Source organism: Calidris pugnax, unplaced genomic scaffold, assembly GCF_001431845.1.
Source record: "Calidris pugnax isolate Ruff unplaced genomic scaffold, ASM143184v1 scaffold199, whole genome shotgun sequence".
NCBI lineage: Eukaryota > Metazoa > Chordata > Aves > Charadriiformes > Scolopacidae > Calidris > Calidris pugnax.
In genome coordinates, this window is record NW_015090970.1 from 1,035,821 (window position 1) to 1,052,246 (window position 16,426).

General features: G+C 47.1%; 1 protein-coding gene across 1 annotated transcript; it reads left to right on the forward strand.

Annotated features, from left to right (window-relative positions):
• Positions 1-293: 293 nt before the first annotated feature.
• On the forward strand, positions 294-15,861 carry SIN3B (SIN3 transcription regulator family member B). Its single transcript, XM_014952884.1, has 18 exons — positions 294-444; positions 1,597-1,750; positions 3,429-3,692; positions 4,182-4,325; positions 4,570-4,692; positions 5,275-5,364; positions 5,828-5,946; positions 6,945-7,152; positions 7,837-7,953; positions 8,317-8,555; positions 8,803-8,986; positions 9,212-9,806; positions 10,385-10,554; positions 11,112-11,285; positions 11,530-11,622; positions 11,915-12,009; positions 12,432-12,636; positions 13,642-15,861. Exons 1-18 carry the CDS (start codon positions 422-424, stop codon positions 13,870-13,872), a joined length of 3,228 nt encoding a protein of 1,075 aa, XP_014808370.1. The 5' UTR covers positions 294-421; the 3' UTR covers positions 13,873-15,861.
• The last annotated feature ends 565 nt before the right edge of the window (positions 15,862-16,426 follow it).

Consider the following 16,426-nt stretch of genomic DNA (forward strand, 5'->3'; position numbering starts at 1 on the left):
CCGTGCCCCCCCCTCCCCAGCCTGGCTGTTCTCTGGCGCCGCGGACATCCTCCCTGGGGACGTGACCCCCCCCTCGGTGCCTCGCCATCCTCCCCCAGCACCTTGAGGCCCCCCCTCTCCCGTCCCTTGGGTCCCCACCGGGGCCTGCCTTCCTCAGGGCCTCCTCAGCTGGTACCTCCCCGGGTTTCTCCCCCTCCCCCGGTGTTGTGGGGCTCCCCCAGGGCCTGTCCCACCTCCCCTCAGTGCCGTGAGGTGCCCCTGCCCCCATTTTGGGGCCGGGGGGGTGCCCCAGGGCTTGTTCCCCCACTCTGGGCCTCACCCACCTTCTCGCCCGCAGGTGGAGGATGCGCTTTCTTACCTGGACCAGGTGAAGATCCGCTTTGGCAGCGACCCCGCCACCTACAACGGCTTCCTGGAGATCATGAAGGAGTTCAAGAGCCAGAGGTAAAGCCCAGGCCCTGCACCCCGGGGCTGCTCCGGGGAGCTCCTCAGCCTCTGCTGGGGTATCTCTGTCTTTGTGGGGGTCTCTCTGTCTCTGTGGGGTCCCCCAGCCTTCATCTTTCCACCTCGGCAGACATGCAAGCCACCCTGCTGGCCTGTCCACCAGTAGTGCGGTCCCTAGACAGTGGAGGTGGAAGTGCTCTGTCTATCCCATCATTTTTCCAGAGATAAAATCCCCAGGAGAAGGCAAATCTATTTTTAGCTCACGCTCCAAAACGCAGATCTTGAAAATAAGTGGAGAAGGTCGAGGGAGGTCATTCTCCCCCTCTACTCTGCACTGGTGAGGTCACAACTGGAGTACTGCATCCAGTTCTGGGCTCCCCAGCTCAAGAAGGACAAGGACCTACTGGAAAGAGTCCAGCGAAGGGCGACGAAGATGATTCAAGGATTGGAGCATCTCCCTTATGAGGAAAGGCTGAGAGAGTTGGGGCTCTTTAGTCTGGAGAGAAGAAGGCTGAGGGGAGAGCTTATCAATGCCTATAAGTACCTAAAGGGTGGTTTGAAGGAGGAGGGAGCCAGACTCTTTTCAGCGCTTGCCAATGAGAGGACAAGGGGTAACAGGCATAAGCTGGAACATGGGAGGTTCAACTCAAATATGAGAAAAATCTGCTTCACAGTGGGGGTGACAGAGCCCTGGAACAGGCTGCCCAGGGAGGTTGTGGAGTCCCCTTCTTTGGAGATTTTCAAGACCCATCTGGATGCAGTCCTGAGTAACATGCTCTAGCTCTAGGCAATCCTGCTTCAGCAGGGGGGTTGGACTAGATGATCTCTATGGTCCCTTCCAACTCTAAAAATTCAGTGAAATTCAGTGAAGGTTGAGTGCAGAGGCTCTCTGTGAGCTGTCAGCCCTGGAGGTGACAGCTGTCTCACCTGTTTTGGGTAACCTGTGCACTCCTGTCTCCTCTCTGGGGATAACTCTCCCAGTACAGTACTCCAGTGGCCATTCCCTCTGCTTGGGCTCATTTCTAGGTCTGAGGTTCCCAAACTGGCTTGTTAAAAATTGCACCTCTGAGAAGCCATATGCTTCACATCCCTCTGCAGTTTTCTAGGCTTAACTTTAAAATTTCTGATTTGGACACCTCTTCTCAATTTTAGCATTGACACACCTGGAGTAATCCGACGGGTTTCACAGCTTTTCCATGAGCATCCCGACCTCATTGTAGGATTCAACGCTTTCCTCCCTCTGGGCTACAGGATAGAAATTCCAAAGAATGGGAAGTTAAGCATACAGTCACCTTTGAATAGTCAGGTAGGTCACAGAGCTCACGTTTTCTACATAAATTCTGTTACAAGTGTCACAATACACATTTCTTGCACAGTTGCACGTTGCTACAGTTTTAACATGATTTTCAAAATCTATGATAATGGGTATAATAGAAATTTAAGTATTTATTCTCAAAGCTTATACAAGAATGATGTTCCCGCATGAAGTGCCACTCCAGATACTTCAGTCAGATTTGAAAACTGAAGTTGGGATTGGCGTGACATACTTATGTAGATTCACAGTAGGTGCTGTGTGTAGTGATAAATTTCAAAAAGAGATCCTGGAAGAATCATGTTTCCAGTCTTTCTTCCACTGAGAAACTGGGAAATGTGTTTAGGCAACAGGCAAAAAATATATGTCGGGTATTGCCGTGCAATTGTCAACATCTGGGACAGGTTGGGGGTGACCTGCTGGAGAGCAGCTCTGAGGAAGAGGACCTGGGAATCCTAGTGGGCAACAGGATGCCCATGAGCCAGCAATGGGCCCTTGTGGCCAAGAAGGCCAATGGCATCCTGGGGGGCATCAAGAAGAGTGTGGCCAGCAGGTTGAGGGAGGTCATCCTGCCTCTCTGCTCTGCCCTGGGGAGGCCCCATCTGGAGCACTGGGACCAGTTCTGGGCTCCTCAGTTCCAGAAGGACAGGGAACTGCTGGAGAGGGCACAGCAGAGGGCTACAAAGATGATGAGGGAACTAGAACATCTCTGATGAGGAAAGGCTGAGGGACTTGGGTCTTTTTAGTCTGGAGAAGAGCAGACTGAGGGGGGATCTGATCAACACAGATAAATACTTAAAGGGTGGGTGTCAGGAGGATGGGGCTGTTTTTTTCTCAGTGGTGCCCAGGGACAGGACAAGAGGGAACGGGCACAAACTTGAACATAACAAGTTCCACCTAAACATGAGGAGGAACTTCTTTCCTGTGAGGGTGGCAGAGACCTGGAAGAGGCTGCCCAGACAGGTGGTGGGGTCTCTATCTTTGGAGACATTCAAACCCCCCTGGACACGTTCCTGTGCGACCTACTCTGGGTGACCCTGCTCTGGCAGGGGGTTGGAGGAGATGATCTCCAGAGGTCCCTTCCAACCCCATAGCATTCTGTGATCCTGCAATGAAAGACATCTGCCGTAACACAGATGGGTACATACTGGCCCCTGCTCCATTTTTGTTGTTGTTGGTGGTGTGTGGTTGTGGAGGCTGAAACAGAGCTATTACCTGAATTCTACTGGTGAACTTGCGGTTTCACTCTCGTTAATAGCAGTAAATACCTTTTAGATCTTGGTTCCCTTAGATCTTTCTGTTGCTTAGAAATTAGGATCTTCAAGAAATGTATTAAAACGTAAGGCTCTTAAAACTGACACTTCCTCTGAAATAAAACAGCTGTAACAAACTGTGGTGGGTGGTGTTTGGTCGTGGTGTCGTGGATAACGCAGTGACAGCCCAAAGCAGTAACGAGTCAGAGGGTTTGTTCATAGACCAGATATGACTACAGGAGGTTTTTTAACTGATGGTGTTAATAAACTAGGCAGGGAAATGAGTCGGCTAATGAACTCTTTTTCTTTCTCCTTCACGTGGTAATCTTTTTTTCAGCTAAACAGCTTGAAAATCCTGATGTGAGGTTGCAACTTCTGTTTCTGTCTGAGTCACTGTCTCATGTGTCCTGTGCCACCAGGTGCCCCCGGAGCCGGTGCCCAGTGCCCTCCCTGGCAGCGGGCTCTTGTTGCATTACTCCCAGGAGAACTCACACAACCACAGCGACTGCTCCGAGGAGTTTAGGCAACAGCTGCCCTACAAAGAAGACAAATCCCAAATTCCCCTGGAGTCTGATTCTGTAGAGTTCAATAATGCTATCAGTTACGTGAATAAGATCAAAACACGTTTCCTTGACCATCCAGAAATTTATAGATCCTTTTTGGAAATCCTTCATACTTACCAGGTAAAGAGTCTTCCATTTAAGAGATTGTGGGTTTGCTCTGTAGCTGTTTGAGTACTTGCTGTTAAATTAATGTTTGCCTATTGAACAGGCTTAGGCATTTCCCAAGCACTAGCCTTTGGCCAGCAGTTGCCTCATAGATATTCACATGAAATGACAAAAAGTGTGTAAATTGTGGCACTTTCCAGGGTCTGAGGTGTAAAGGGGTTGTATCTAGATCTGTCTTTACTCACCTTTGCCTGATTTAGTGATACTGTGTGTGAAAGGATGTGCTGTAAGAACCTTGGGCTGTCTGCTAGTTAGTTCAGGTTCATGTAAGCAGAAGATATTTGGCTGAGTCGATGAATTTTCTTGCCTAGTGAGGTATGGGTTTGACTCTGAACATCTCTGCCTGTCTTTTGATTCGTGTAGCAGATTTTTGGCTGAGTCGATGAATTTTCTTGCCTAGTGAGGTGTGGGTTTGACTCTGAACATCTCTGCCTGTCTTTTCAGAAAGAACAGCTCAACACTAAAGGCCGACCCTTTCGGGGCATGTCAGAAGAAGAAGTTTTTACAGAAGTAGCAAATCTGTTCAGGGGACAGGAGGATCTGCTTTCGGAGTTTGGCCAGTTCCTTCCAGAGGCTAAAAGGTCTTTGGTACGTGTGTCCTTAGAGCAAGGCAGAACATTGAACACTCTCTGGGTGTAGAATACATAAAGAAGCTTTAGGAATGCAAAACATTATGGAAAAACAGAAAGATGAACTTTGTTCCTCCTCATTGTTGGGAATTTGGCAGAAGAGGTGACTTCACTACGTGTTCTCTGTCCTGTTCTGATAGATAGGGTTCTTTATCTGCACCAATCGAGAAGGGAACATTGAAATTATTATTTATTTACTTCAGTTCACAGGAAATGGACCGTGTGAAGTGAACAGTGTCCAGAAAACTGAGCATGAGAAGAATCTGGAACACAGCAAAAAGCGATCCAGGCCACTGCTGCTGCGTCCTGTTTCTGGCCCAGCAAAGGTACCTTTAGCAAGCAAAAACTTAAGAATTAACTCAATATTATTCATTGTGTTTACATAATCATTAAGATAAAGTTGTAATGAGTAGCGTCTTTGAGGAATGTAGGTGTTAGGTATGAGAAAATTTCAAAGTTATTTTTAAAGTAATAATTGCTATAGAAAAAGGGAATTTTAAAAGTATGCTTAAATGTGTATGGTAACACGTTGAATACTAAATCAAAATTTCAAAGCTATTTTTAAAGTAATAATTGCTATAGAAAAAGGGAATTTTAAAAGTATGCTTAAATGTGTGTGGTAACGTGTTGAATACTAAATGTCAAGACCTCCTGTACAAGTATTGGCCCTGGAAAGGGATAATTCATTGCTTTGAAGAAATATTTCTTTGAAATTCTTTCTCAAGTGATTCTTTTTTTAGGTTTTCTTCTTCTTAGCTTAGTGGAGGATGCGACACAGCAATTCTAGATCAGTGTTTGGGAAACAGAGAGTCTCAGCTTCTGCAGAGGGTTGTTACCTGTCAGCGAAATGGAATTCGATTGCACTTGAGTCACAATATTTTAAATATAACTGCTTGTTCTTTTAACAGAAGAAAATGAAGCTGCGAGGTACCAAAGATCTGTCAGTAGCGACAGTGGGGAAATATGGAACACTGCAGGAGTTCTCCTTCTTCGACAAGGTCGGTGTTTGGCCTGATCTCACATTCCATGGACTTATTTTCAACCATTTGTGTGGTTATTAATTGGTTGGTTTTCTGTACAGTGTGAGCACTTAGGAATTGCCTGAGTTTTCAAGTAGTAGAGAGAGACAGACCAAGAAAAAAGAAAATAGATGGGTTTGGAAGATGAATGGAAACTGATAACTAACCTTTTCCTGAATACTTGTCTCTTACAGACATGCTTTTGTCTATTTTTATCTATTTCTCTATTTTCCAGTGATGTTTCCTCACGGTATCATCTGTTGTTACTAGATTATTGTTTGAAACTGGGTGGTTTTATGCATATTCTCTTTTTGTGTCACAGTGTAGGCAGAGGTTTGTCACTGTACCCGTGGCTCAGACTAAAAAACATACTCACAATATGAACACTAAATAAAAGTGGGGTTGGAGTGGCCTGATCCTTTCTCTCCAAACGGTGCTTTAGGTGCGTCGGGTGCTGAAGAGTCAGGAGGTCTATGAAAATTTTCTCCGTTGCATCGCTCTCTTCAACCAGGAGTTGGTCTCTGGCTCTGAGCTGCTCCAGCTGGTTACACCATTTTTAGGGTAAGTTACTGACTCTGCTCTGCTCTGTCCTGCTCCTTAGGTCTCACTCTGTTACTTTTTGGTAGATATTGTGAGCTTAGTTAGTAAAGTTTTGGATTTAACTTCAGAAATATCTCCTAGGTAGTATACAAGAAATTGAGGTCTAATCCAAAAAGAGGAGTAATAAAATCTGCATCTTTTAACGTATCTATGCACCTTTTAAAGAACATTTTGGGGAGGATATTTTCCTCTGCCTGTGCATCTGGTTGAAAACTTCACAAGCAGAGGACTGCCTCGTGTTATACGAAGTCATGGGGGCAGAGAACCTCATGAATTCTGGAGGGTGGTCTCTGTTCATACTCCCTGTGTTCATCTCTCAAAATAGAACACAGATGTAAACATGAGATCTCAGGACAGAGCCGAGAGAAGGATGAATAGCTCTAGCCTGACGAGAGCCTCTTGGTGCTCTTTGGCTTCCAACAGAAGGCTTCACAAGCCTCGTGTTATACGAAGTCATGGGGGCAGAGAACCTCATGAATTCTGGAGGGTGGTCTCTGTTCATACTCCCTGTGTTCATCTCTCAAAATAGAACACAGATGTAAACATGAGATCTCAGGACAGAGCCGAGAGAAGGATGAATAGCTCTAGCCTGACGAGAGCCTCTTGGTGCTCTTTGGCTTCCAACAGAAGAGTCATGTGGCAAAGTGACCCTTTGGTTAAGGGGAGTATTGGTGAATTTGTGGAGGGATTCTTTTCCTGCCTTAAGTCAAAGAAAGCAGGCAAAGTGACCCTTCAGTTAAGGGGAGTATTGGTGAAATTGTGGAGGGAGATTCTTTTCCTGCCTTAAGTCAAAGAAAGCACTTTGGAGAGAATGATAATGGGGGTAAAACGTTGGTGAAGGATTTCTCACTGCAGTGCTACGTTTGTTTCGATTTTCTCCCTCACTTTTACGACAGACGTGAGCCACCCTAAAACAGTCAGAGTGAAATAACCAACTACATTTCCCTGTGTTTTTGAAGGAAATTCCCAGAACTCTTTGCACAGTTCAAGTCCTTTCTTGGTGTGAAAGAGCTTTCATTTGCTTCTCCTCTGAGTGACCGATCCGGGGATGGAATGAGTCGGGAAATCGATTACGCTTCCTGCAAACGCATCGGCTCGAGCTACCGGGCTCTGCCCAAAACCTACCAGCAGCCAAAGTGCAGTGGGAGAACAGCCATTTGCAAGGAGGTACTTTGGGATCAACCCTTTCAGTCCCTGAACACACATTGCACTTGCATAACATGAAGTTGTGTTAGTGCTACAGCTTCTGCGCGTGGGTTCTTCTCTTTAATGCCAGTTACCCAGCTTTTCTCTCAGATCAGTTATTCATCCAATTTATTGAAATGAGAGCATCCACGTGCATTTTGCTAATTTGTCTTTCACCTTAATGCCTTTTGAGCCTGTGTGCACGCACATATTTATTCCTATAGACAGAAGAGAATACTAAATAGCCTGAAATTGCTAGCAATGGACTAATTTGGCCTTTAGAAACAGCTTTTCTCCTGAGGGAGCACCATGAGCCAGTGTCCTGGGCGCTGTTCTCACTGAGAACACACACCTGCAGCATGGGTCCTCCCCATTCTTACTGGTGTCAGCAACTCTGTCTCCTGCACTTACAGTTGCTGATTACTGCAGAGTGATCACTGTGGTTTGCGAGGTGATAGTGAAGGTGCTTTTGAGCTTTCTGAGCAGGGCCCAGGTTCCTTTAATCCTCTGAGGGACCATCGTGGCGGTGACTTCTGAACTAGGTCTGAAACTCCTGATAGAAAGGGAAGAACCGTGCAAAAATAAAAGAGAGAGGTGTCAGACGCCATGAGAGCAGCCCTGGGCTCACAAGGCTCTGTTCAATGTCATGTCTTTGCGCTGTTGCAGGTGTTAAATGATACCTGGGTTTCATTTCCATCCTGGTCTGAAGACTCCACTTTTGTCAGCTCCAAGAAGACTCCGTACGAGGAGCAGTTGCACCGCTGTGAAGATGAGCGGTTTGAGGTACCTCCTCTACTGAGCTTCCTTTCTGCCTCTCTGCTCCTCAGAAAGCCAAACTTCTGGCTCTGAGGATTTTGACTGAATCAATTGGTGGCCAAATACTGAAAGTTCTATTACTGTTCGTTGGTTTGAGCTAGAGTTTGGTGCTCTCCACTTTCTTGGAGTCTAATAGTTCTTTCTGAGCATGAGTCTGGTTTTATAAAGCCTGTTACCTTTGGGAGAACTGGCAGAGGTGTATTTTCCAGTAAGAAACCTTGCTGATGCTTTTAGCTCCACCCAGTGGGGCTGGAATGGATGCCATAAACCTGGGCTCCATTTTCCTGTTCTGCCTGTTCTTACACTGTGCTTTTTGTGAACTTTTAACAGTTGGATGTTGTCCTGGAGACCAATTTAGCCACAATACGTGTGCTGGAGAGCGTGCAGAAAAAACTGTCTCGACTGACTCAAGAGGATCAGGAGAAATTTCGGCTGGATGATTGCTTGGGAGGGACATCGGAAGTGATCCAGCGCAGGGCCATCTATCGCATCTACGGTGATAAAGCACCAGAAATCATTGAAAGTCTTAAGAAAAACCCAGTTACTGCAGTTCCTGTTGTTCTTAAGAGGTAATTCCCAGCCTCGTTTGTTCACCTGGGATCTTTAAGAAACTGATAAAGGATTTTTAAGGCATTTTTAAACAGTTGTTTTCTGTTTCAAAGGATAATTCATCTTCAGTGGTGGTGCTTTGATTTATTTATTGCTTCCAGGAATATTGAAAAGCTTTGGGTGCGTGACAGTTGGCTACGTTAAAATGCTACCTGTGTGTTCCTATGGTTGTTTTTTTGTACTGAAGCTGATTCTACGTTCATGCAGGTTAAAAGCAAAGGAGGAGGAGTGGAGGGAGGCCCAGCAGGGCTTCAACAAAATCTGGCGGGAGCAGTATGAGAAAGCCTACCTGAAATCCCTCGACCACCAGGCTGTGAACTTCAAACAGAACGACACCAAAGCTTTGCGCTCCAAGAGCTTGCTGAACGAAATTGAGAGTGTCTATGATGAGGTGAGTATCTGGTAAATAACCCATCCTCTACGTCCTTCATTTATGGTATCATCTAGATGTTTACGTAGCTCCTGGGACCCTGTAGAAGGTGGTAGTGCTCTGAAGAGTTCTCCATCAAAAATGAGCGTCCCAAGCAGAGCGTTAATACTGGCTTATTTCTTCTGGCAGGAATGGCTCTTGAGCATGGATTGGAAGGATCTTTATCTATTTGTCTCTTGATTACAGCATCAGGAGCAGCATTCAGAGGGGAGAAGTTCATCCACAAACGAGCCTCATCTTATCTTTATCTACGAAGATAAGCAGATTTTGGAAGATGCAGCCTCTCTTATCAGCTATTATGTAAAAAGGCAGCCCACTATCCAGAAAGAAGATCAAGCAACCATTCGGCAGATCGTCCATCACTTCATACCAGAGCTGTTTTTCTCTCAGCCCCCTGAGCACGGTATTTCTGAAGAATCAACAGATGAGGACAGAGAAAACCATCAGGGGCAGAACCTGGATACTCCTGAGCTACGGAAAAAGCATGTGCCTGGGCCTCCGAGCAGTCCTTTGGAGGCCAAAGCGACCTTCTGTGATGTTACAGCTGCCGAGCCCCACAACACTCTGGATGATGTTTACAGTCTGTTCTTTGTCAATAATAATTGGTATTTCTTCCTCCGCCTTCACCAGACTCTGTGCTCGAGGCTCCTAAAGATTTATCGTCAAGCTCAGAAGCAGCTTCTGGAATATCGGACTGAAAAAGAGAGAGAGAAACTCCTTTGTGAGGGAAGAAAAGAAAAAACCAATGATCCAGCCATGGAGCTAAGACTGAAGCAGCCAAGTAAGAATAATCAGGGACATAGTTCTTTATGCTCTGGTTTTTAGTGCTCGATTGTATAAATCTGAGTAGCTGAGAGCAGCAGGCAAGCCTGCAGGGAGTGTAGAGGTGCAAACCTCCAGTATATTTGTGGACACAGTTAATTTAACAGGATAGATAGTTTGTAATTTATCTTCTGAGGGCTCTCCTATAGTTGAGAGAGACAGGGACCACCTCCAGGGATTTACCCTTCCTGGCCTTTTCCACCATTTTTGGAGTTCCAGACTTTTCAAAATTCTGCCATTTCCAAAATACATCTAAGGCAAAAGCCTCCCAAAAACACTCCAGTCTTTTTTACTCAGATCTGTCTCCTAATTTTAATTTAGTTAGAGTTAAGGCCCGCAAGCCCCCTGTTGTCAGATGTTCTGAAATGTCTTGTCTTAGTCTGTTACATGAGACAAAGCTGTTACTCCTTACAGAGAACTTCTAGGCTTGTTCTTGGTACTGAACGTCACGGTCCTTGCTCAGTGCTGTCCCTTATATCTCTTGACTCTGCTCTGCCTCTTACATGCATGAAGTGACTCTGCTTTTCCCCCACCCAGGTGAGGTGGAACTGGAGGAGTATTACCCTGCCTTCCTGGACATGGTGAGGAGTCTGCTGGATGGGAACATTGACCCCACGCAGTACGAGGACACGCTGAGGGAGATGTTCACTATCCACGCCTATATCGGCTTCACCATGGACAAACTGGTGCAGAACATTGTCCGCCAGGTGAGTCCTTGCCTGGCTGTGCTGGGTGTTTGGGGGCTGTACATCTCCCTCCTGTAGACAGACTGGTTTCTCACAGTACCCTGTAGTGCCAAGGATTCAGTAAACTTAAAGCAAATTCATAGGGGAGACACTCTAACAGAAGGTCGGTGAGATGGTTCAGCTTCAGTACAGGGACCAACTCCAGGGATTTACCCTTCCTGGCCTTTTCCACCATTTTTGGAGTTCCAGACTTTTCAAAATTCTGCCATTTCCAAACTACATTTAAGGCAAAAGCCTCCCAAAAAACCCTCCAGTCCTTTTTACTCAAATCTGTCTTCTAATTTTAATTTTGTTACAGTTAAGGCCCATCAGCCCCTCACTCTTCTCTGTTCCTTTTATTGCAAAGTAATGAAAAAGAGAATGAAATGTGTGAAGTCACTGCAGTTAAATCTTCGGTTTTTCACCTGAGGCGTGATGCTGTGCTGAGCTTTGTGCTCCTTTCAGAGCACACTAGAGTTAACTCTTGGCCCAGACTTGCTGACTAAATTCCCTCTTTTTTTTTTTTTTTTTAATGGAAGCTTCACCATCTCGTGAGCGACGACATCTGCTTGAAAGTGGTTGAGCTCTACTTGAACGAGAGGAAGCGAGGTGCTGCTGGAGGGAACTTGTCCTCCAGGTGTGTCCGGGCAGCAAAGGAGACCAGCTACCAGTGGAAGGCTGAACGTTGCATGGCAGATGAGAACTGTTTCAAGGTAAGAACTTGCTGCCAGGGAATAAAGTGACTGGGACAATTTTTCCTGGGAGAAATGGGTTTGGAAGCTCCAAGGAGAGAGAGAGCAATATGGAGAGAAGGAACCAAAACCAGGAGCAAATCTGAAAAGCCCTGCTCCTTATTTCTCTCTCAGCTCATATTTGTTTTCCAGATGACTTGTGATTATACAGCATTTTATTGTGAACCCAAATGGCCAATACCTTGTGCCTGTAACTTTATTACAGGTGATGTTTCTTCAGCGGAAGGGTCAGGTCATCATGACCATTGAGCTTCTGGATACGGAAGAAACCCAGACAGAAGATCCTGTGGAGGTCCAGGTAATGTCACAGCAACCATGGAGCCTGCTGTACCACAGGCAAAGTCTAAGAATGCTTTCCTTCTTCCAAGCTGTGAGAGTTTGCCAGGAGGAAAAATTTACCTGGGAAGTGGGAATAATACATGTGGGGCTGTGGTCATTGGCAGAAACGGGGGTGTTAGCAGAAGAATTTCACCATAAATCAGCTTGGGGTTGAGTGAGATAACAGCAGCTTGGAAAGAAAGTAGGTTTTTGCAGTAATATTTGGCTTGATGAGGGTGAAATCTGACTTGGAATTGGTCCCTCTTGCGTAGCACCTGGCAAACTACATGGAGCAGTACGTTGGGGTGGAAGGAGCCCCGAACAACCAGAACGATGGCTTCTTACTGAAACCCGTCTTTCTGCAAAGGTGAGAGCTCTCCCTCTCCGGGGTCACACCTGTAGCAGCCAGAACTGCTTCCTCTCTGCTTGGGTGGCAGTGATTTTAGGTGGTGTGCCATCAGAGCAACTCTTTGAAGTCCAAAGGGGCTGCTCTAGTCCAGTGCACTGCTTAAAAACGCTGAAGAAAAAAATTGAGCACTGCACTGAGGTTTGATCATGAAACTGTGTTTAGACGAGAGTGGGGCTGGTTTAAGCTGTCCCTTCTGGGAGGAGTTTGAGGTCTTAATTTGTTCCCATTTTGCTAAATATTCGCATGGAGGAAGATCCTGGAGAAGGTCTGAAAATTAAATGTGGAAATAGAAATTTCATACTTGTGCTGTCAGGTCTGTTAGCTTAAGAGAACAGATAACCAAGTGTGACGGGCGCTTCCTCGTCCTTGTTTTCTTCTAGAAACCTCAAAAAGTTCCGCAAGTGGCAATGTAAGCAGGTGAGAGCTCTGCGGAGCGAAGTGAAGAGCTCCTGGAAGAGGCTGATTGGGGTGGAAAGTGCCTGCAACGTGGACTGCCGGTTCAAGCTCAACACCCACAAGATGATGTTCATCATGAACTCGGAGGATTACATGTACAGGCGGGGAGCGCTCTGCCGAGCCAAGCAGGTGCATCTCCCCTCCCTCTCTCCACAGCTCAGGCAGTAGCAGTAGCAGAGGTTGAGGATGTGAGCCAAAAGACAGGTCCGCAAGTGGCAATGTAAGCAAGTGAGAGCTCTGCGGAGCGAAGTGAAGAGCTCCTGGAAGAGGCTGATTGGGGTGGAAAGTGCCTGCAACGTGGACTGCCGGTTCAAGCTCAACACCCACAAGATGATGTTCATCATGAACTCAGAGGATTACATGTACAGGCGGGGAGCGCTCTGCCGAGCCAAGCAGGTGCATCTCCCCTCCCTCTCTCCACAGCTCAGGCAGTAGCAGTAGCAGAGGTTGAGGATGTGAGCCAAAAGACAGGTATGAGGAAGAGGAGGCTGAGGGGAGACCTCATCACTCTCTACAACTTCGTGAAAGGACACTGTAGAGAGGTTGGTGCTGGTCTCTTCTCACAGGTCATTAGTGACAGAACGAGAGGGAATGGCTTCAAGCTCCAACAGGGGAGGTTTAGATTGAACATTAGGAAGGAATTTTTCACCCAAAGAGTGGTCGGGCATTGGAACAGGCTGCCCAGGGAGGGGGTGGAGTCCCCATCCCTGGCTGTGTTTAAGGGCCGTTTAGATGCAGTGCTGAGGGACATGGTGTAGGGGAGGACTTTGTAGAGTAGGGGAGATGGTTGGACTCGATGATCTCAAGGGTCTCTTCCAACCTGGACGATTCTATGATTCTATGAAGTCTTGTGGCTGAATTCCTGCAAACTGCACCCAGTGGGATGAAACGTGGAGGAGAGCTGGTAAATGCTCTGTGCTTTGGTTTAGTTTAGCAGCCTTCTCTTTACCGTGCAAATTTTAAGGGGGAGTGGCAAACATTAAGAACTAGAGATCTTTAAATGCAGGTAGGCGGTTCCCTGTTTCACAGCTTGTGTTGGGTTGTAGAGCATGAACATCTCAGACCTACAAAGAGGTGAGGGGTTTGGTTTCTCCCCCAGGAACCTCTCAGTGATGGTTACTGTCCTGCTTTCAGGTGCAGCCGATGGTGCTGCTGAAGCACCACCAGCAGTTTGAAGAGTGGCACAACAGGTGGCTGGAGGAGAACGTGACCATGGAGGCAGTTGACGTGGTTCAAGACTGGCTCATGGGCGACGAAGACGAGGAGATGGTGCCCTGCAAAACGACCTGTGAGACGGTGAACGTCCACGGGGTCCCGGTGAACAGATACAGGGTGCAGTACAGTCGCCGTCCAGCTTCACCCTGAGCAGAGACTCCTTCCCGGGACCAAGACAAGTAGGAGAGTTGCTGGTGAAACACATTTACTCTGAGAATAGTGGTGGGAATGCAATGTATGTATTAATGATATTTATCCAAACAAGCATTTTACTTTGGATTATGATGTATTTTCCATATGGCATAGACTTGTCTCCTTGCAGTGTAATCCTCCAGCCATCATGAAGAGACTCTTAAAAGCTTTATGGGAAGAGGGCTCTCGGCACCGCCGCACACTTTTTGGGTAGTTTTCCTGCTTTAGGCCACTGCTGACCGGGGAGGACTGCGAGGGGGAGAGGCTCTGGGTGAACTGCCACGAGTGGCTTTGTTGGAGAGATGGAGCCGGGCCGGTGTTTGAGCAGATGCTGGCAGCTGCTTCCACTTTGAAGGGTTTAATGTTGCCAATCTTCCCCAATTTATGCCGTCTGGGAGCCTGCAGAAACTCTTCAGTGTAACCTCCCAGTGCCAGCGGGGCTGAGAGCAGCTGGCACAGATTTCTAGCCCCACCACGGGCTGCTTCGTTATCTGTCTCTACTAATAAGGTGATGATTGCAGTATTTGTTACTGGTGCTCTGCTGAGAAAAATGCCAAAACTGAGAGAAGGGTGAACTGAACACTCTTAACTCTCACTCATTAACTAAGTGTTTTGGAGCATGAACTAAGGGGAGGAAGCTCTGGGCTGCAGCACAAGGTGAGAGAGCCGTTTGTGGCACAGGAGAGCCCGGGCACCGAATCCCCTGGAGTCACTTTGGGAACTCACAACCTGCTGCAGACTCTGCCTTCTCCGCTCTGGAGCTGCTCGGAGCGTGTGCGTGGGGAGGAAATACCCATTGCGAGGTCTGGCCTATTATTATTTTTTATTATTATTATGATTATGATTTTGTATTTTGCATGTTGATCGGCAGCCTCTGGAGACTGTGTCCTGGGGCGCTTGGCTTTCCTGGTGTGTGCCCGGTTTTGCTGGGTTCTGCCACTTTTGGGTGACATCAGTAGATGGAGCTGTCGCAGCGCGGCGTTGGCGCCGGAGCGAGGATTTTATCCCAGATTCTCTGCTGTTCCCTCTGGCTCCACGCTGGATTCACAGTGACACATGGAAATCCACCACCGGCAGCCTCAGATCCAGCCACCCCAGAGGAGCTTTTCCACTATCTGTGCATCTGTCTGAGCTTTCCTCAAATGAAACCTAACCAAGACCCTACCCCGGACCGTGCGGAACGCCACGGCGATGTCTGACTGAATCTATTGAAAAATCAAGACAATTCAGTTGTGTCTGTCCCACAGCCCCACCGTGACTTCACTCTTGTTTTCCAGGGGCCGAGGACAAGCACGCTGCAAACATCATGTGGGGAGGCAGGGCCAGCCTCCTTCCAGCTCTGCCTCCAGCTTTTTCCTGGCTTTTGGGGGAATAACCCCCCCACCCCCCCCGATATTTTCTGTGGCTTTGATCTTTAGGTTATACATCGTTCTGCCAGACCTAAGTAGCAGCCTGTAGGATTTGTCCTGGGTTCTTTCCACTGTACAGCGTTTGGTTTCGCAATTGTCTCACTTGACAGCAGAAAAAATTGGCCTTTGGGGCACGTTTAATAGAAAACTCTACTGACTCTTTTCTTTTGTCTTTTTTTTTTTGTTTTTGCAAAATAATCCGTAGGAGGGAAGGAGGGAGGCCAGGCTCTGGCATTCGTGGCCACTTGCACAACCACTGCCAGCGGAGGACTTTTCATCAAGAGCTCATGTTCTCCTTGTCTGGGTCTGTTGGGTTTTGGTTACTGAAATGGTGGGAAGGTCCTTCCTTCTCTTGTTCTTGTTGCAGTGAGAGAAGAAACCGAGAGGGGAGCTGGGGGATGACCCCGGTGCAAAGCACAGCATCCCCCCTTTTTTTGCTTCCAGACAGCTCAACAAAACACACCTGCCTCCTGCTCCCCTCTCTGCTGTCTGCCGGTGGAGATGACAACTGTGCCAAATTTTATGGTTTTATGATACAGAAAAAAAAAATGTTTACTAGAAAATAGGTTGCAACTTGTGGCTTAAAACGCGTTTGATTCCAAGTGTAGGGAGGTGCAGGGGGGGGGGGTCACATGCCCCTGCGCCCTCCCATCTCCCCTGTTTTTAAGTGTACTTCAGGTATTTCTAAGCATCCTTATTTTGTAAACCTTAATTTATAACCTGAACAGATTAAGGAAGACTTTTCCCCCTTTGCAGTGTCTCCGAAGAGGATGGGACTGGCGGGAGGGCGGGTTGGAGGGTGCTTTGCTGATGTCTGAGAGTTGGAGCTCGACTGCTGTGTATCTGCTCGCACCACCCCCAGTCAAGAGTTTGTTCTTCCATTTATTTTTTTTTTTTTTTTTTTTAACATCTGCTTGTATGAGGATGTTGTTGTGTACATTAGCACTGTACAGTTTAGCACCCTTTAGGACTACCTTTGGCTCTCGGCTTCCTCGGTCCCGGGGCCAATCATAATATATCAGGAACTGTAGATATTTCCTATCTCAGCACTCTCCATAACTCTTTTGCTCAGCTGTCTGAAGCTGTTTTCTTTAGGAAGGCCA